Here is a 21,489-nt window from a genome sequence, read left to right on the forward strand (position 1 = left end):
TTAAAAAATCACATTACGGATCTGATCTGGATCCGAGCTGAATTTGGTTGCTGCCAAAAAGAGACTGAATCAACGGCTTTAACTTCAAAAATAAAAATGAACTCTCACACTTTGAACCATCAAAATATGAAACAAAATCATAAATCAACAGCCAGATATTACTTAAAACAAAGTAAATACAACATTAGACACTGTGACAGTGACTGCCTGTAATGACACAGCTGATCAATTAGTAGGATTAATAATGAAAACAGAGACAGAAGGCAGAACAGAGAGAGTGGATTCTATTTTGATGTAAATGGACTTCAAATGGTAAATTGTAATAGATTGTGGACTATTAAATATTACATTGTGAGATGTGATAAAATGTAGGGCCAGTTGATATTGAACGAACCAAAAAACAAATATGTTATGGAAGAAACATACTTATTGAAAAGCACATACCTGAACCAATATAAAGTTGTATACAACATATATATAAATATTTACACATATATAATAGGGCCTCTGTTATTGATCATATCATTTACACACGTCGAAAAACCTGTTAAATACAGAATCTACCGACTTGGCTCCTTGTAGCACTGAGTCACTATGTGCCACTTATAGTACTATCCCCCTTTTAGCTCCACTGTTTATGAGTTCATCATGAAATGTGCCGGCGTTGCTGTTTGAAAGCTCCTCAAAGTGAATAAAGCCCCGATACTGTTGGTTGAGTCCTTTTGCTTCTTGAAGATGTTGCTGGTTGGTCTGGGAGGAGGATTCTCACACACAAAGTCAAAACCTCTTCTGAAATTTAACACAAAGGATCATGGTTGATGACCAAAAGGCTCATCCAGGAATTGAACCCGGGACCTCTCACACCCTAAGTAAGAATCATCCTCCTAGACCAACGAGCAGACATGTTGAAGAAGCTAAAGGACTCCAGTGATTGTCATTAAGCTGCAGGTTTGGAGTATTTACACACTTCAAGTCAGGGCCGGCTTGGAATTTGTATGTTCTCCTTGTCCCTCCTGGGTTTTCTCCAGCTGCTCCAGTTTTCCTGAAAACCTCCAAACATATACTTCAAGCTCATTGGTGACATAATTCCTTAATCTCAAAATATCAAAGAAAGACATTTTAAACCAAAGTTCAAGTGTTGAAGTTGATTGAGGACAACTTGTGTCTGAAATGGAGGAACCAAGTGTTCTTGTGGGTAATATGGGACTAAGAGCTCTTTAAGATAGGATGGAGCCTGGTTGTTAAGAGCTTTAGAGGTTAAAGAAGGATTTTAAATTCTATTGTAGATTGAACAGGAAGCCAATGAAGAGAAGCTCATATTGTAGTGATGTGATCTCTCCTGCTGGTTCCTGTCAGGACTCTCACTGCAGCTTTTCTATCACTTCAACACTTCAACATTTCAACACTTCTCATTTGGTTCTGCTCGTCATGGAGGAGATACTGAGACTGAGGACATCACAGTGATGTCAGAAAGGAGCTGTTGCCATGTTGCCCCAGTAACTGTTGCATCATAGTCTGGTTCTTCTGTCTGCCACAGACTGTAAACACATCGTTGGAGATGTTTTTTAAGAAGCTCAGACCAACTGGTTATTACAGAAGAGTATTAGAGCCTCTCATGAAAACAAAAGACAGGAGTTAGTATTGTTTCTTTCATCATCGCCTCTTTTATGTGAACGAGCTCTGATCAGGATGGAACAGCCTGGTTGAATTACTGAGTTGATCACCTGCTTCGTAGTAACGCTTATCAAGGAATTAAAATGTTTGTCAATCCAGATAACGGAGAGAGATCTGGATGGGTGGAGTTGGTGAGCAGCCAGAGAGCTGATGGGGGTCAAAGGTCATTCTCAGGGAGCCACAGTGGTGAGTGGTCAGTTGTAGGATTCATCACTGTGAACCACTGCCTGAAAAGAGAGCACCGCCCAACATGGGACTCAGACCCACAACCCTGAGATGAAGAGTCTCATGCTCTAGCGACTGAGCTCGTCAGGCAACTTGTTGTGTAGTGATGAAGGACGACTGTAATGTCCTACACAGGAGACCTTCAGGGACCACGGTTGACTGTGGCTATTTGAAGCTCCATCCACAGTTGCTATGGATACAGGAGCAGGACTCTTTCAGAACCATGACATCATCACAAGAACAGCTGATAGAAGACAGGATGATAGGAATGATAAGAAGATGATAAGAAGTGGAGGAGTTTGTTTTGTCAGACAGAGAAGTGACTCAGGTTTCTGAGTGAGTTCTGTCAGAGCCTCTTCAGCTTGTGTGTCTCATCAGGTCTTTCTGGGCCGTTCACACCTGGTTAACATCTGTTTCAGGGTGTTGGGATTTATGGTTGGTTATTAGCATTAAATTACTGTAAGTAATAGATTACTGAAAGTAATAAATCACTGGAAGTAATTGTATGAAAAATTGAAATCATTAATGGAAGTAAACGGTCATTTACTCATTTACAACTCCTAAAGTAATTGAGTAATTACTTAAAAGTTAATAAATTAACCCAAAAATATTATATAAAAAAATAGTTATTCATTTGAATAAATTCATTATTTATTTATTAATAATGAAAAGGGGCACCACCAGATAAACTAGAAATAGCTAATACCAAAATATCAGTCTCGTTTGTAAAAAGTTTATTCAAGTTAGTTAATATTTCTGTGTAAAAATATAGCAATCGTAAATAAAAGGGAAGGTGTGAAATCCGAGCACAGACTGTTAATAACCAGTGAATTGTCAACAATAAATACACAATAATCACCAAGAATCGTTCAATTCAGCTAACAGGCGTTTATTAATAAAAATGTATTAATTCTGAAATCATCTCATAAATCAACACATTCAAGTAGCAAATGGCATCGAACACGGAGATCTAATCTATCAAACAGCAAACACTATGTACAAAGAGTGTGTGTGTGTGTGTGTGTGTGTGTGTGTGTGTGTGTGTGTGTGTGTGTGTGTGTGTGTGTGTGCTTGTCTGGCCTGGAGTGATGACTGGAATGGGTGTAGCGACCTCGAATGTCCACCAGAGGGAGGCAGACGTTGGCGGCTCAGTGTGGTGACCGTGACAACCACTAGGGGCGTGCGGCGGTGGGCAGAGGGAGAGCGCCATGACCTGATGTGTCCACCAGGTGGACGTCAAGAGGGATTGCGATGACCAACGCGACCACTAGAGGCGTTTGACTCGCTCTTTCTGGGGGCCGCTGTGGTTGCTTTGCGACCAGATAAACAAGACACCCGACGCGCAAGTATGCGTGAGGGGGTCTCGGAACGACGCGGTCTCACCTACTCCCATAAAGACTGGTGGACTTTGTCGGCCCGGTTCTGAGCGGCGGAGTTCTAACGGGACATGCAGTTAGAACTCTGGTGATGGATGTGGATGTGGTTTAGCAGCACCAGATTGCAGTTTGGCTGCTAAATGTGACTGTGTGTGTGTGTGTGAGCTTATCTGATCAGATAACAGGAGCGGCGGCGGATTAGTGAAGGAGGGGGAGAGAGAGAAGGGAGTTAAAAAGTTCTGGGCCGGTCCACGTGAGTTAACACGCGGCTCCTTGTGTCTCCGTACGAAGTCCTGCGTCTGGATGGACGTGAATCCGTCTTGGAGACGGTGTGTCTTGGCAGGTTGGACTTTTATACCGGAGCATCATGGTCCGGCTCCCTGCTGTGCTCACCATGGCCTTGGCCAATCAGAGCGGGGTTGGCTTCAGAGTTTCCGGGGAGTTTTCTATGGCTGTTGATGGAGTTGGTGGATCCCCCTGGTGGTGAGGTGCAGGGATGCAACTTCCAGGAAGGGGTTGCCGTGGACCCCCTGGTGGGGGTCACGTGACCAATGGTGAATTTTTCCAGTGGCGACCAAATGTTCCTTTGGCCTGAGGGGGTGAGCCATGGAGGCCAGGCCCAACACAATGAACCAACACATGAGGAGGAGGAGGAGGAGGAGGAGGAGGGAGAGGAAGAGCAGGAGGAGGAGGAGGAAGAGGAGCAGAAAAAGGAGGAGGAGGAGGAGCAGGAAGAGGAGGAGGAGGAAGAAGAGGAGGAGGACGAACAGGAAGAGGAGGAGGAGGAGGAGGAGCAGGAAGAAGAGGAGCAGGAAGAAGAGGAGGAGGAGGAAGAAGAGGAGGAGGAGGATCAGGAAGAGGAGGAGGAGGAGGAGGAGGAGGAAGAAGAGGGGGAGGAGGAGCAGCAGGAAGAGGAGGATGAGGAGGAAGAGAAGGAGGAGGAGAAGGAGGAGGAGGAGGAGGAAGAGGAGGAGGAGAAAGAAGAGGAGGAAGAGGAGGAGGGTGAGTCCACACAGTTATGGTTCTACGTCACTTGCCCAGGAACCCTGGTTTGATAGGGGTGGATCATCAGGACACACAGCGTCCTCTCTGCTCTCACCACCTGCAGAGAGATGAGAGAGATGAGAGGTGATGAGGAGAGTCTCTGTGGAGCAGCCAGGACTTCAGTCCTGTCCACAGCAGCAGCTCAGAGCTCATGAAGGACCACCACTGTCAGACCAACACAACAAGCCTGAGGCTCCTCTGATTGGCTGACTGTGTCCTCTGCTGTCCAATCCTGAAGCTGCTCAGCGTTCTCCTCTCACAGCCTCACAGAGCAGTCAAACTCTGGATCTTTGTTCTCACACTAACTGTGTTTAGTAGAAACCTGCTGGAAGCAGCATGGACTCACTCCAACATCTACTGACCTGAGAGTCTGCAGGCTGCAGTCTGGACTCTGCTGAAGACCAACCAGCTGCTGCACATCTGGATCCTCAAGGTTGTTGGAACCCAAGTAGAGCTCCTTCAGGTGGGAGGGGTTGGACTTCAGAGCTGAGGCCACAGAAGAACAGCTGATCTTTGACAACCTGCAGCCCCACAACCTGAATAAAGAGATAAAGCAGCAGAATGAATGAGGAGAACCAATCAGATGTGTTGGTGGAGAAATGAGCAGCTCCACATTACTGTGTCCTGATCAATGAGCTGTTCTGTTGTTGTGGATCTTCATCACACTCATCCTCCACATGTCAGCACAACATTCCCACTCCTCCTCATGTCCACACACATCAGTAACAAGCTGCTGAGCTCAGTCCATCTCTCACTGCAGGATCAGAGTCTCACATCACAGCTGCTCACAAACATTTCTCCTTCTACAACAGTAACAGACAGTCAACTGACCCCAGAGTCTCCAGACTACAGAGTGGACTCTCCAGAAAACCACACAGCTGCTCAACTCCTGAATCCTGCAGCTGGTTCTCACTCAGGTCCAGATGTTTCAGATGTTTCAGGAGGGAGGGGTTGGACTTCAGAGCTGAGGCCACAGAAGAACAGCTGATCTCTGACAACCTGCAGCCCCTCAACCTGAATAAAGAGAGAAAGAAGTGAGATTAGAGGACAAAGTTTGATGTTGAAGTCATTGAGACTGAAGAAGGTTCAGACTGGAAGAGTTTAGAAATGTAAAGTCCAAACAGCTGAAGCCACCAGGAGGAGAAGAGTCTCATCAACATGCTGATCACTAACATGCTGCAGAGCTCAGTCCATCTCTGTCCTCCAACATCTGGATCACAACACACACACACACGCACGCACGCACGCACGCACGCACGCACGCACGCACGCACGCACGCACACACACACACACACACACACACACACACACACACACACACACACACACACACACACACACACACACACACACACACACACACACACACACACACACACACACACACACACACACACACACACACACACACACACACACACACACACACACACACACACACACACACACACACACACACACACACACACACACACAGTTCTTCAGAGACAGTAGAACCTCTGAGGACCAGGTCAGAGCTCCACCCTGTCCTGGACACGTCACTGTGGACGGACACATATTTACCTGTTAACACACCTTAATGAGGACAACCTGCCTGACGAGGACAACAGACAGGTTCTCCTGCTAAATCTCAAGCTGAGCGACACTGAAAGGACCAGAATACTTGGTCTGGAGCTGATTATTGTAATATTCAGACATTGTGGTGTCAGGAGGTTAGTTTGAGAGGTGAATTCTGGCCGCCTCCCTGCAGCCCAGTGCTGCTCTGTGGAGCTGCTCTCCTTTAGTTTCACTTTCCCTTTCCAGCAGAGAACATGAGGCCCAAACTGACCAGAGGCTCTAATCTGGTCCCACCAAGCAAGGAGCTTATAGAGGATTTACACAACTTTCTTTTTCACATTTCTTTGTATTTTGCTCCACAATGTTTCATTAAAATTGACTTTATGTTGAGATTGTTGTCATTTTCAGTACAAACTGTTTGATCTTGTAAAAATATAGATAATTTCATTACATCCACTGTGACAACAACAAAGAAAAACTTTGAAGTGTAAAGTTAAAGGTTATTATAGTAATATTGTACCAGTCTGGTCCACTCAAGATGAAACTGGACTGTATGTGGTCCCTGAAGTACATTAAATCTGATTTAATAATTACCTTGTATACATCTTATATACATGTATATATGGATATATATTGTATACATCTTTGTACTGGTTCAGTTATGTGCTTTTAAATAACCAGAACATATTTAGTGTTTGGTTTGTTCAATATCAACTGGTCCTACAATTTGAAATGTTTTTGTTTTTTATCCCATTAATCTATTAATCTAAAAATAATCACTGATTAATCGATTATTATAATAATAGTTAGTTGCAGCCCCAGTTGACGGAGAATTCTCCACTGCAGCACCTTGCTTCTTCTACCAAGCTTTGAAATGTGGAGCTCCACACGGCTCTGCCACAGTCACAGGACTAAAGCCCAGAGAAGAAGTCTCAGTTTCTCATGGAGATCCTCAGTGTGGATCATCTCATATCAGCCTGATGTCTGACCTTTAGTGTCAACACAACTTTCACTGCACACAAACTCAAACATGGAGTCTGACCTCAGAGTCTCCAGACTACAGAGTGGACTCTCCAGAAAACCACACAGCTGCTCAACCCCTGAATCCTGCAGCCCGTTGTCACTCAGGTCCAGATGTTTCAGATGTTTCAGGAGGGAGGGGTTGGACTTCAGAGCTGAGGCCACAGAAGAACAGCTGATCTCTGACAAACTGCAGCCCCTCAACCTGAATAAAGAGAGAAAGAAGTGAGATTAGAGGACAAAGTTTGATGTTGAAGTCATTGAGACTGAAGAAGGTTCAGACTGGAAGAGTTTAGAAATGTAAAGTCCAAACAGCTGAAGCCACCAGGAGGAGAAGAGTCTCATCAACATGCTGATCACTAACATGCTGCAGAGCTCAGTCCATCTCTGTCCTCCAACATCTGGATCACAACACACACACACACACACACACACACACACACACACACACACACACACACACACACACACACACACACACACACACACACACACACACACACACACACACACACACACACACACACACACACACACACACACACACACACACACACACACACACACACACACACACACACACACACACACACACACACACACACACACACACACACACACACACACAGTTCTTCAGATACAGTAGAACCTCTGAGGACCAGGTCAGAGCTCCACCCTGTACTGGACACGTCACTGTGGACGGACACATATTTACCTGTTAACACACCTTAATGAGGACAACCTGCCTGACGAGGACAACAGACAGGTTCTCCTGCTAAATCTCAAGCTGAGCGACACTGAAAGGACCAGAATACTTGGTCTGGAGCAGATTATTGTAATATTCAGACATTGTGGTGTCAGGAGGTTAGTTTGAGAGGTGAATTCTGGCCGCCTCCCTGCAGCCCAGTGCTGCTCTGTGGAGCTGCTCTCCTTTAGTTTCACTTTCCCTTTCCAGCAGAGAACATGAGGCCCAAACTGAGCAGAGGCTCTAATCTGGTCCCACCAAGCAAGGAGCTTATAGAGGATTTACACAACTTTCTTTTTCACATTTCTTTGTATTTTGCTCCACAATGTTTCATTAAAATTGACTTAATGTAGAGATTGTTGTCATTTTCAGTACTAACTGTTTGATCTTGTAAAAATATAGATAATTTCATTACATCCACTGTGACAACAACAAAGAAAAACTTTCAAGTGTAAATTTAAAGGTTATTATAGTAATATTGTACCAGTCTGGTCCACTCAGGATGAAACCGGACTGTATGTGGTCCCTGAAGTACATTAAATCTGATTTAATAATTATCTTGTATACATCTTATATACATGTATATATGGATATATATTGTATACATCTTATATACATGTATATATGGATATATATTGTATACATCTGTGTACTGGTTCAGTTATGTGCTTTTAAATAACCAGAACATATTTAGTGTTTGGTTTGTTCAATATCAACTGGTCCTACAATTTGAAATGTTTTTTTGTTTTTTATCCCATTAATCTATTAATCTAAAAATAATCACTGATTAATCGATTATTATAATAATAGTTAGTTGCAGCCCCAGTTGACGGAGAATTCTCCACTGCAGCACCTTGCTTCTTCTACCAAGCTTTGAAATGTGGAGCTCCACACGGCTCTGCCACAGTCACAGGACTAAAGCCCAGAGAAGAAGTTTCAGTTTCTCATGGAGATCCTCAGTGTGGATCATCTCATATCAGCCTGATGTCTGACCTTTAGTGTCAACACAACTTTCACTGCACACAAACTCAAACATGGAGTCTGACCTCAGAGTCTCCAGACTACAGAGTGGACTCTCCAGAAAACCACACAGCTGCTCAACTCCTGAATCCTGCAGCTGGTTCCCACTCAGGTCCAGATGTTTCAGATGTTTCAGGAGGGAGGGGTTGGACTTCAGAGCTGAGGCCACAGAAGAACAGCTGATCTCTGACAACCAGCAGCCCCTCAACCTGAATAAAGAGAGAAAGAAGTGAGATTAGAGGACAAAGTTCGATGTTGAAGTCATTGAGACTGAAGAAGGTTCAGACTGGAAGAGTTTAGAAATGTAAAGTCCAAACAGCTGAAGCCACCAGGAGGAGAAGAGTCTCATCAACATGCTGATCACTAACATGCTGCAGAGCTCAGTCCATCTCTGTCCTCCAACATCTAGATCCTCCTAAACTCCTCTCAGTGGTTTGACTTCAACACATTCTAACTTCAGACAGTGAACTGACCTCAGAGTCTCCAGGTTACAGTTTGGACTCTCCAGTCCAGCACACAGAACCTTCACTGATGAATCCTTCAGCTGGTTCCTACTCAGGTCCAGATGTTTGAGATGGGAGGAGTCAGACTTCAGAGCCGAGGAGATCACTTCACAGTCGGAGAGTTGACATGAAGAAAGGCTGTAATGAGACACAGAGAGGACAGGACGTTGTTATGAGGACTTTGTTGGAGCTCAGAGCTTCAGATCGTCTTCTCTGGGTTTGACTTTGGCTTCATGTGGACGTGAAGGAGAGGACATGGAGGTCCACATGTTTTGTTCATGTCTTCAGTTCCAGATGTTGAAGTGAAGCTGTGGAGTGGAGCTGGACGTCCTGCTACTTCTTTCTATTCATTACAGAGTGTTTGGTTGGAGAGACGGGGACAGTGGAGACAATCATTCTTCTGAGAGACACAATTCATTCATTCATTCATGGTTTAGTTTGTGAGAACTGTGGGAGCAGAGACATTGTCCTGGAGTTTGTTCAGTCTTCTTTGGTTCTAGTTTTGTACTTCACTTTGATTTGAGTCTTTTTGTCAGGAAATTGTCCAGTTTGGAAAGACAAAGGTTCCAGATGTGAGTCAGTAGTTTGGAGATAAACTCAATCACCCTCTTTACTGGTTTCATCTCCATTTAGTCTCAATCTGAAGATTTGGTTTTACTTTTGATAATAATTTCTATGATTTCTTCCTTACTAATGAAATGTCTCTGGGTCTTTCTCTTTACACTCTTTAATAGATTCCATGTGTCTTTAATAGGATTCTTCTTCTATTTGTAGCAATTCTATTGTAGCATTACTATTGTGGCATTAATACTGTAGCATTACTATTGTAGTGTTACCATTGTAGCATTACTATTGTACCATTACTATTGTAGCATTACTATTGTAGCATTACTATTGTAGCATTACTATTGTGGCATTAATACTGTAGCATTACTATTGTAGCATTACTATTGTAGTGTTACCATTGTAGCATTACTATTGTAGCATTACTATTGTAGCATTACAACTGTGGCATTACTATTGTAGCATTACTATTGTAGCATTATTATATGAGCGTTACTATTGTAGTGTTACTATTGGAGCGCTACTATTGGAGCGTTACTATTGTAGTGTTACTCTTGTAGTATTACTATTGGAGCAATACTATTGTAGCACAACTATTGGAGCGTTACTATTGTAGTGTTACTATTGGAGCGTTACTATTGTAGCGTTACTATTGTAGCATTACTATTGTAGCGTTAGTACTGTAGAATTACTATCGTAGCGCTACTACTGTAGTGGTACTATAGTAGCGTTACTATTGTAGCGTTACTACTGTAGTATTAATTTGTAGCATTACTATTGTAGAATTACTATTGTGGCGTTACTACTGTAGCATTACTATTGTAGCCTTACTATTGCAGCATTACTATTGTAGCCTTTCTATTGCAGCATTACTATTGTAGCATTAGTATTGTAGCGTTACTATTATAGCATTACTATTGTGGAGTTACTACTGTAGCATTACTATTTTAGCCTTACCATGGCAGCATAACTATTGTAGCATTACTACTGTAGCATTACTATTGTGGCATTACTATTGTAGCATTACTACTGTAGCCTTACTATTGTAGCATTACTATTGTAGCAATACTACTGTAGCATTACTATTGTGGTGTCCAGCAGGATGAGTTTCTTCTCTACAAAGACACTTTATTATTAAACAGAAGCGGCTGCTCGTTCTCTCCTCCAAACTAACAGACACACACAGAGCATGCAGTCCGACCTGACCCGCCCCCTTCTCCACTCTCAGCCAATCACAGACAAACTCGATCTAATGGTGCATTCAGGTGACACAAAAGAATTGGAACCAAGAAATGTCAACACTAAACTATATCATTGCAACAAGAACTGCAGAGATGTTGAACTCTTTTTGTATTTTTTTCTTTTCAATCAATCAATCGATCAATGAAAGACTTTATTTGTCCCCTAGGGGGGAAATTAAAAGCTTGAATAGCGCAGAGAGTGCAAATATATAAATATATAGATAAATAGATATAAATAGATAAATAGTGCAACAACAGACTACAACTACATCACCACATAAATAACTAGCTGCAATATTAACAATCTGATAATAAAAGCGTGAGTCAGATATAAATACAACAAAGAATGAAGGTCAAAGGTTAAATATGTATCAGCAGGAGGCCAGGCAGTGATCAGAACTGAGTTTGTGGCAAAAAGGAGTAACTAGTAATCAGTACTTGGATTACTTTTTCAAACTAACTGTGTCAACACTGATTAGTATTGATCAAAGAGTCATGAATCATGAACAAAACATGGAATCTGATGTGTATCAGAAAACCTCGGGGCACCACCTGTTTAACAGGAAATGATGCCAATTTATATCAGTCTCATCAGGATAGACTGTACAAAACTATTCATTTAGAATTTGAATTCTTAGTAAAATTAATAACAATTAACACAATTAATCATAAAGGATGAAGAATTTAAGACTTCCTGACATAGAAGAGGTCGAAATTTCATTCACCTTTCTACACATTAATAAGACAGCAAGTAGTGACAGTAGGATTCCTAAGATTATATTCATTTAAAATGAAAAGAAGAAAACTACACAGGTTCTGTGTGAGGGTCAGAAAGTAAAGACAGTGGTTCATGAAGCTTCATCTGGCCATCACTAGAATACACTATTCTATTCTATTTTGTCCCGTCGCTGTGCTTCACTCCACTGATTTGACTGGTTGCTTCATAAGAAGTACTGGTCACTGTGAGGCTCTTGCCTCTGCTCTCTCATCCTCCTCTCTTTCCTTGGTGGATCCTCAGCCTCCTAAGTGATGATATTTTCATCCAGCCACAGGAGCACACCTGAAGTGAGTGTCCTGCTGCTGCTGGGCTTGTCTCATGTGTGGTGTTCTTGCTCGTAGTCGTGTCGGTGTCAGAGTCTGAGGCAGAACTCTGTGACATGGAGCATCACAAACACAGTGAGTGGAGGAAGTAAAGCTGCTGCTCTCCACCTGAACTTACACTGGAAACTTTACTTTGTAGTTTTACTTCCTGATTAATAGAGGAGAAAACATCAAGAGGCTGCAGTGTTCTACTGAGATGTTTTACTGATGTTCTAGAGATGTGAGCAGGAGAACAGAGAGTGGTGGATATTAATGATCAATAATGTCAGAACCTGAGAGCTTCCAGTTTACAGTGAGGACTCCCCAGTCCAGCAGACAGCTGCTTCACTCCTGAATCCTGCAGGATGTTGTAACTCAGGTCCAGATGTGTCAGACTGGAGGACTGAGAGCTGAGGACTGAGGACAGAGCTCCACAGCTTCTCCATGACAGACCACAGCAGCTCAACCTGAAGAAGAAGCAACAATGAAAACCAGTTCAATGTTTGTCATGGACTCAGTTCTACATATTTGTTCATGACCCACGTACACAGCTTTGTTGGAGGCTTTGACCACTGGCAGCAGCTTCAGAAGAGCCTCCTCTGAAGCAGAGTATTTCTTCAGGTCAAACTCCTTCAGATCTTCTTCTGATGACAGTAAGATGAAGACCAGAGCTGACCACTGAGCAGGAGACAGTCTATCAGTGGAGAGGCGTCCTGATCTCAGGGACTGTTGGATCTCCTCCACCAGAGAACCATCGTTCAGTTCATTCAGACAGTGGAACAGATTGATGCTTCTCTCTGCAGACAGATTCTTACTCAGCTTCTCCTTGATGTACTGGACTGTGTTCTGATTGGTCTGTGAGCTACTTCCTGTCTGTGTCAGCAGACCTCGGAGGAGACTCTGATTGGTCTGCAGTGAAAGACCCAGGAGGAAGCGGAGGAACAAGTCCAGGTGTCCATTTGGACTCTTCAAGGCCTTGTCCACTGCTCTCTGATGGAGATGGTGGAGATCAACTTTCTTCATCAGGACTGTTTGTTGTTGTTCATCCAGGAGGTTGATTCCAGAGCTGATGAAGGTCTGATGGACATGAAGAGCAGCCAGAAACTCCTGAAGGCTCAGATGGATGAAGCAGAAGACCTTGTCCTGGTACAGGCCTTGCTCCTCTTTAAAGACCTGTGTGAACATTCCAGAGTACAGTGAGGCTGCTCTGAGATCCAGGCCACACTCTGTCAGGTCGGAGTCATAGAAGATCAGCTTTCCTTTCTGCAGCTCATCAAAAGCCAGTTTTCCCAGAGACTCCACCATCTCCCTGCTCTCTGGACTCCAGTGTGGATCTGTGGCAGCTCCTCCATCATACTTGACCTTCTTGACTTTGGCCTGGACCACCAGGTGGTGGATGTACATCTGAGTCATGGTCTTGGGCAGCTCTCCTCCCTCTCTGCTCTTCAACACCTCCTCCAGAACTGTAGCAGTGATCCAGCAGAAGACTGGGATGTGGCACATGATGTGGAGGCTTCGTGAGGTCTTGATGTGGGAGATGATCCTGCTGGCCTGCTGCTCCTCTCTGAACCTCCTCCTGAAGTACTCCTCCTTCTGTGGGTCAGTGAACCCTCGGACCTCCGTCACCATGCCGACACAGTCAGGAGGGATGTGATTGGCTGCTGCAGGTCGTGTGGTGATCCAGAGGCGAGCAGAGGGAAGCAGGTTCCCCCTGATGAGGTTTGTCAGCAGCACATCCACTGAGGTGGACTCTGTAACATCAGTCAGGATCTCAGGGTGCTGGAAGTCCAGAGGGAGTCGACACTCATCCAGACCGTCAAAGATGAAGACCACCTGGAGGTCTTCAAAGCTGCAGAGTCCTGCTTCTTTGGTTGGAGTGAAGAAGTGATGAACAAGTCCCACCAAGCTGAACTTCTTCTCCTTCAGCACATTCAGCTCTCTGAAGGTGAATGGAAATGTGAAGTGGACGTCCTGGTTGCTTTGGTCTTCAGCCCAGTCCAGAGTGAACTTCTGTGTCAGGACTGTTTTCCCAATGCCAGCCACTCCCTTTGTCAGCACTGTTCTGATTGGTGGAGATCTTCCAGGTGAGGCTTTAAATAGGTCTCCTGGTCTGATGCTGCTTTCTGCTCTGGCTGCTCTCCTGGATGCTGTTTCAATCTGTCTGACCTCATGTTCCTCATTGACCTCTGCAGTCCCCCCCTCTGTGATGTGGAGCTCTGTGTAGATCTGCTTCAGGAGGGTGGACTCTCCTGCTTTAGAGAGCCCCTCAAACACAACCTGGAACCTCTCCTTCAGGGCACATTTCACCTTCTGTTGGCAGACTCCAGCAGAAGCTCCTGAAAAGAAGAAAGCAGGAATGAGTTGAGTGTGTTTGACATTGAATGTGAAGATGACAGTGTGTTAGTGGAGATGTTTCTCCTCCATCAGCTCCATCCAGCTCCTCAGTGGAGACCAAACAGCCTCTGATCTGATGCAGATGTTTGCATCACATGAGCAGCAGAGTTCAGGAACTCTCTTTGTGTCTCCTCTTCTCTGCTGCTTGTTTTGGACTTTCTGCCTGTTTCACACTTTCTGTGTCTGATCTGGAAATGACCTGTGTTCTCTGGATGGACTCTGTTTCTGACTGCTTTCTGCTCCAGCTGAGAACATTTCAGCTTCATCTCCATCCTGTGAAATGAGATCAAATCCTCTTACTGCTCCACAGACGCCCAGCCAGCTCCTCCTGCTTCATCCTCCTCAGGAAGTCCAGGGTGATCCTCAGAAATGACTCTCTGCTGCTCCTCTGCTCTTCATCCTCATCCTCCCTCTCACTCTCTGAGCATGCTGGGTAATCTGGACTCAGGAGCTTCTTCATCTTCTTCAGCTCCTTCTTCATGAAAGTCACCATGTTGTCCTCCAGCAGCTGGAACAGAGAAACATCTGGAGTTGACTTTGAGCTGAAACTGAAGCCAGATTGAGATGTGAGTGTAAATCCAGTGCAGAGAGCAGGATGGACAACATGTGAAGCCAAATCACACTTCATGTGGGATCTCCAGCAGAAGCAGCTTCAAGCATCAGTGAAGACTAGAAGCTGGATGAAGGTTTGACTGTTTCACTTTGGACCTGAATTGATCTAATAAGCTGAGTGTCTGTTTCATGTTTCAGCTGGAAGTAACAGCAGCTTCTTCTGTCTCATGATGTGACAGTAAAGTGTTGAATGGAGACGTGTTCTCACCATAAATGTGGAGTCCAGATGTCTTTGATGCTGAGGGGCGGAGCCACCAGGGAGAAGCTGGGAGCTCTGCTGGCTCACGCTGCAGAAACATGTTGACTTTGTTAAAGCTGCTGTGTGGTGTGATGAGGAATCCTGAGACAAACACTGATTCTCACCCCTCATCACCACTTCCTGCTCCACATTGAAAGGTTAAGAGTTTCCCCATAGACCGGCCACTCTTCATGGACACACAGCTGGATGGAAACCCAGAGTCAGAGCTAAAAACAAACACAACATCAGGAACAGACTGACTGGAACAATGGAAGATACATGGAAGAACTGAGACTTTGATTCTCTAAGTCAGACTTTGTGAAAATACTGTGAGGATATTTAATAGTTATAAACTGTAGTTCCACATTTAAAGTTACTCTACCAGAAAAACAATCTTCAAAATCTACTTCCCATAAAACATCTCCCTTCTGCAGAGAGAATAAACCAAAACACCAAAACAAGACCATCAACACTCATTTGGACTCATTTCCAACCTGCAGTTTCCCAAATCGATCCACCAAAGTTGATGTTTACAAACCAAACATCAAACTGTGTTGATGTTTCCTAACTGACATCATCTTGGGAAATCTGCCACAAGGGTTTCTGGGATATCAAAGATGGCGTCGCAGAAGCTGAAGCAAAATTATCAACATTGGACCGATTCAGCCCAAAATAAAAGACTGGACTTTCTCAGAGAAAGAGGATTAGAACCTTCAGAATATTCTTAAATGTTGTGAAACTGATCATTAATCAGCAAGAGGTCAACACACTGGTATGTTCCTTTAAATTTAAATGCTGGAATTATGTGTCTGTGTGAGTGTCATGACCAATTCCATTCAGAAAGGTATTAATGTATTAGAGATCAACATCAACAACTGAAACTGGATCCTACATTTTTCATGTTTCCCAAATGGATTCTGGTCGAATAACTTTAAAGTTAAAAATCATTCAGTTCAAATCTTTTACATCCCCCCCATCCCCCTCTCCTCTGGTGTTCCCCAGGGCTCTGAAACGAGTAGATTCATCATCAAAATAGGACTTTTGAAAGAGTGTAGGATCAGACTTTGCTGGTCAGTTTGCAGTTTGGACTCTTGTACTAAAACACTGGAAGTGAATCTTAGAGTGAGCACAACTTCTCTCACTCTGGTTTTGAGGAAATAAAAGAAAAGAAAGAGTTTCTTACTTTGTGTCTGAAGGTCCAGGTTCAGTACTGAAGTTTGGTGGACGATCTTTGGACCCGTCACTCTTCATAGACAAGCTGCTGGATACTGAAGACCCTGCTGTGTGTCTGAGCTTCTCACCTCTACACACACACACACACACACACACACACACACACACACACACACACACACACACACACACACACACACACACACACACACACACACACACACACACACACACACACACACACACACAAAATGTTGTATCAGATCAACAGATCACACTTGGTTCTTATCATTTCATTTCCTGTTTTCAACAAAAGAACTTTAATGTTATTTCCTTCTGGAAAAGTTTTCAGGAATTGATCAATAAAAATATGTTTGATGAAAGAACTTCAATAACCTTTATGTCATTTCCAATCTGCCTTTTGTTTCAAAGTTCCTGGAAAAGTAGTAGCATCTGATCTTGACTGACTTTTCCAACAATAATCTGTATTCTGAATTTCACCTCTTACAGATTAAACTAGGATTAGAAAGGCCCACAAAGCAACATCAAGTGAGCGGCTCTGCGGTGAAGCCTGGAAGAGCATTAAAATAGAGGAAACCCAGCGAGCGCCTGCTGACGTCATGAGTTCACAACTTCAGCCAGTCATTGCCTGCAAAGGCTTTTCAACAAGTGTGAGAGATGAAGGATTGATTCTCTCTTATTTCATTGGTTCAGGGACTTTTGAGCCTCTGACATGAAGGGATTGTGTTCAAATCCTTTAGTTCCTCACATTGTTATGGGATGTTTTAGTTGAAGCCACTGAATTAAAGCTGAAGTCTGGAGGGTTTCATTTCTATTTCCTGTGGTAATATACAGAACAAAATGAGACAAACTTTGTCTCTGGACAAATCTTTGTGGACCAAACTGTAAGTTAGTGATGTGGGACGTTTGGACTTCAGTGTCATGTGGAGACGTCCACTTCCTTTAAACTCCCTGTTGGAAAGGTGACACTGCTCTGACCTTGGATCAGCTTAAGAGGAGTTAGAAACTCTGACCTGAAAGACAACACATGATCTTCTAGTCTTTGTCCTTTCCACTGCTTGTCCTTGTGTCTTTCATGATCACATTGGGACTGATCATGGGGACGGTGGAATGTCTCTGCACCTCATGTCCTTTACTGCAGCTCTTTTTCTGCTGCCTGTTGAAATCACTTCCGCTCACTTTGGATGACTTGAAATCACTGAGCCTTGAGACGAGTCAATACAGCAGAGCCACTTTTACTACATTTCATCTTTCTATGGAGTTTACATTTAGTGTCCATTCTTCTGTTTGCTGTTTGACTGAATGCAGGAGGGGGGGACGTCTCTTACCTGTCCACACACTCTGGTGGGTCTTCTTCATCCACGTCCCACATGTTGAGTCAGACAGAGAGAAACACACCAACCTGCTCAACACACACACACACACACACACACACACACACACACACACACACACACACACACACACACACACACACACACACACACACACACACACACACACACACACACACACATACAGAGAAGATCATGTGTGTGGTGCAGCAGGAAACAGAAACCCACATCCTGGTAGTTCCAGTTAGAGACGGTATCATTCAGTATACTGAGATCAGAGAGCGACAGCCGAGACAAAACAGAGAAAGAAGAACAACAAGAAGCATAAATAATGAACAAACAGAGGAAATAAGATGAGAGAAGAAAATATAGAAACATGGAAAATACAACAATCATTAGGATTAATGTCAGATGGAGGTTTCAGGGAAAAAATGAAGCGTCTGGATGATAAATAATGAGATGATTGAGTCGTGTGTGTGTGTGTGTGTGTGTGTGTGTGTGTGTGTGTGTGTGTGTGTGTGTGTGTGTGTGTGTGTGTGTGTGTGTGTGTGTGTCAAGGGTTGGTTTGAATATTTTAGACTAACACAAACATGAGCCAATCAGAGTGAAGGAGGGCTGAAGCCCCGCCCACTGCTGAATGTTTTCAGAGTTTCTCCATGGAGAAGAAAAGAAGTGAAGAAAGGAGTTAAATGGAGGATGAAATGTTTGTCCAACAGGTGAAGAAGAAGAAAGCAGCTGTCAGAGGTTTGTGATGGTGTGAATGAAAGAGAAAAAGAGAAGTTAGAAAGTCTTTTGCTCCGTTGTGGAAGCTTCTAAAGAGCTGACAGATTCTCACCTGAACTCTCTTCAGTTCTTCTTACAGACACTTTTCCATGTGTGAGGAAAATTGTGGAGAGAAGAAGCTGCTCTTCGTCCCTCTCAGTCCGTCTCAGTCCGTCTCAGTCCGTCTCAGTCCCTCTCAGTCCCTCTCAGTCCGTCTCAGTCCGTCTCTGATGTCTGACAACCTCAAAGTTCTCTGTCCTCCTCTCACACACCCACAAGTGTAAATGATTGATGGAGAAATCCTGAGTGTGGTTGTTGGAATAATTCTACGTAAAGTTATCACATTCACTGTACCAACAGTCTTTCTCATGAATTGCAGAAGTACTATGTGACTTATGTTTCTCCACTGTGACCTCGGAACGAGATAATAAAAGAGAGGAGACGCAGAGAGTTCTCAGAGCGGGTTGGAGATTGTAACTGAAACACTCTCTGTCCGTTCTCCTCACGAGTAAGACCAGAACTTGACTCGGTGTGTGTTCTTTCTTGCAGATTTAATAAATGTCCAGAGGTTGAACCTGACAGTGGTTCAGCAGGAAACATAAACACAGTAAAGAAAACATTCAGTTTGACTAATGACATTTCTAAACAAAACTGAACAAATGTAAACCTGAAAGAAAAGAACGATGCAGATCAAAGCAGTTGGACTAGAAAGGAACCATGATCAAAGAAAACATCACAAAGCAAAAGGATCAGACTCAACATCGTCCAGGACATTCTGACACTACATCCATTATATGGAGTCACCATGTTGCTCCACCTGCATCCTGACACCATGTAGCTCCACCTGCATCCTGACACCATGTTGCTCCACCTCCATCCTGACACCATGTTGCTCCACCTGCATCCTAAAACCCTGTTGCTCCACCTCCATCCTGACACCATGTTGCTCCACCTCCATCCTGACACCATGTGGAACCACCTAAATCCTGACACCATGTTGCTCCACCTACATCTTGACACATGTTGCTCCACCTGCATCCTGACACCATGTTGCTCCACCTCCACCCTGACACCATGTAGCTTCACCCATATCCTGACACCATGTTGCTCCACCTCCATCCTGACACCATGTAGCTTCACCAACATCTTGACACCATGTTGCACAACCTACATCTTTTCATCATGTTGCTCCACCTACCTCATGAGGTCATGTCCCTCCACCTACATCGTGACACCATGTTGCTCAACCAACATTTTAAAACCATGTTGCTCCACCGACCAACATCATGACACCATGTTGCTCCATCTACCAACTGCCTGACACCATGTTTCTCCACCTACATCTTGACAGATGTTGCTCCACCTATCAACATCCTGACACCATCTTGCTCCACCTACATCCTGTCACCATATTGCTCCACCATCATCCAGCCACCATGTTGCTCCACCTACCAACATTTTGACACCAAATTGCTCCACCTACAAATATCTTGACATCATATTGCTTCACCTACCAAGATCCTGACACCTTTTTGCTCCACCTACTGTGGACACGGACACACACACACACACACACACACACACACACACACACACACACACACACACACACACACACACACACACACACACACACACACACACACACACACCCTTTACTTTACAGGACAAACCCATATCTGGAGGACATGTTTTATTACAGTTTTTACTGTTTCAGATTGTATTGTGTTGACCAGACTTATCTTTTATCTCATCTTGCTCTTTGACCTTTACATGTCGGCTCCTCACAATGTTCACATGTCTCCTTCTGTGATTGGCTGAAATATGCTTCCTAGACACATTTTTGATTCATGTTGATGACCGATTGTGGATTGTGTGTATAAATGTTCACTGGAGATATGTTGCCCCTTGAGACACACACACACACACACACACACACACACTAGAAGAAGATGTCCCCATAACATATGCTGGACAGACAGACAGACACACACACACACACACACACACACACACACACACACACACACACACACACACACACACACACACACACACACACACACACACACACACACACACACAGACACACTAGAAGAAGACGTCCCCATAACGTGTGCTGGACAGACACACAGACACACAGCGAGCAGCCACAGTGGAATCAGACAGACAGCGTGATGAAAGCTTTGTTAGGAGCTGACGGAGATTCTCACCTGCTGAACTCTTCACTTCTTCTCACAGACACTTGGAGAGAAGAAGCTGCTCTTCGTCCCTCGTCAGTCCTTCTGTCACTATTTGATCTGAGGACGCCGTCACACCCTCATAGCTCACAGTGTCAAAGTCCATGTTGTTCAGCTCGGACACGCCCTCATGACGTCACCGTCCATCTGAACTGAGCCAAGTTGATCTGGAGAGCAGCCTCCAGAGACAAGTCAATGATTGATGAGACGTCCTGGCTTGGCCGTCAGCAGCTTCATTTAGGGCTGTGATGAGAGCAGTGGATCCTCCAACAAGGGGAATTACAGGGCGTTTACAGAAATGGGAGCTAAATAGGACTCTGTCCCGCCACACAGCTCCAGTCCACAGCTGGCTTTTCTGCTTCGTCCCATTCAGTCCAAAAGACTTGATCTCTGCTGCTGCAGCCGCTGTTTGTGATGAGATCAAAGATCAATTCCAGCTGCTTCCTCTTGTGTGGTAGCTGGATGAAACCACAGATATATCTTGATGTGTCCAGCTCTCTGTCATTGTCCACTCTGTGGACGCTGCAGGAAACATCCAGGAGGGCTTGATTGGATTAGGATGTTTCAGTTTTTCACGTCTTCAATGAGAATATTATTACTTCATTCCATCAGTCCTCAGAGGAGCAGAGGACGTCCACACAATGACACCACTCTGAACCGTCTTG

General features: G+C 44.2%; 1 protein-coding gene across 1 annotated transcript in view; it reads right to left on the reverse strand.

Annotated features, from left to right (window-relative positions):
* The window catches only part of LOC308127967 (NACHT, LRR and PYD domains-containing protein 3-like), a 150,702-nt gene extending 131,692 nt beyond the window's left edge, over positions 1-19,010 (reverse strand). The window contains exons 1-12 of the mRNA XM_080493624.1: positions 18,658-19,010; positions 17,817-17,890; positions 16,478-16,597; positions 15,420-15,521; positions 15,265-15,343; positions 14,745-14,952; positions 12,598-14,386; positions 12,344-12,517; positions 9,136-9,303; positions 8,689-8,871; positions 6,920-7,102; positions 5,151-5,333 (exon numbers count right to left, since the gene is read on the reverse strand). Of these exons, the coding sequence (XP_080349750.1) occupies positions 5,151-5,333; positions 6,920-7,102; positions 8,689-8,871; positions 9,136-9,303; positions 12,344-12,517; positions 12,598-14,386; positions 14,745-14,952; positions 15,265-15,343; positions 15,420-15,521; positions 16,478-16,597; positions 17,817-17,860 (3,233 nt within the window). The 5' untranslated portion in view covers positions 17,861-17,890; positions 18,658-19,010. The remainder of the gene's footprint in view (positions 1-5,150; positions 5,334-6,919; positions 7,103-8,688; positions 8,872-9,135; positions 9,304-12,343; positions 12,518-12,597; positions 14,387-14,744; positions 14,953-15,264; positions 15,344-15,419; positions 15,522-16,477; positions 16,598-17,816; positions 17,891-18,657) is intronic.
* Between the last annotated feature and the right edge of the window lie 2,479 nt (positions 19,011-21,489).

This window comes from Lipophrys pholis (genome assembly GCF_963383615.2).
Source record: "Lipophrys pholis genome assembly, contig: SCAFFOLD_35, whole genome shotgun sequence".
NCBI lineage: Eukaryota > Metazoa > Chordata > Actinopteri > Blenniiformes > Blenniidae > Lipophrys > Lipophrys pholis.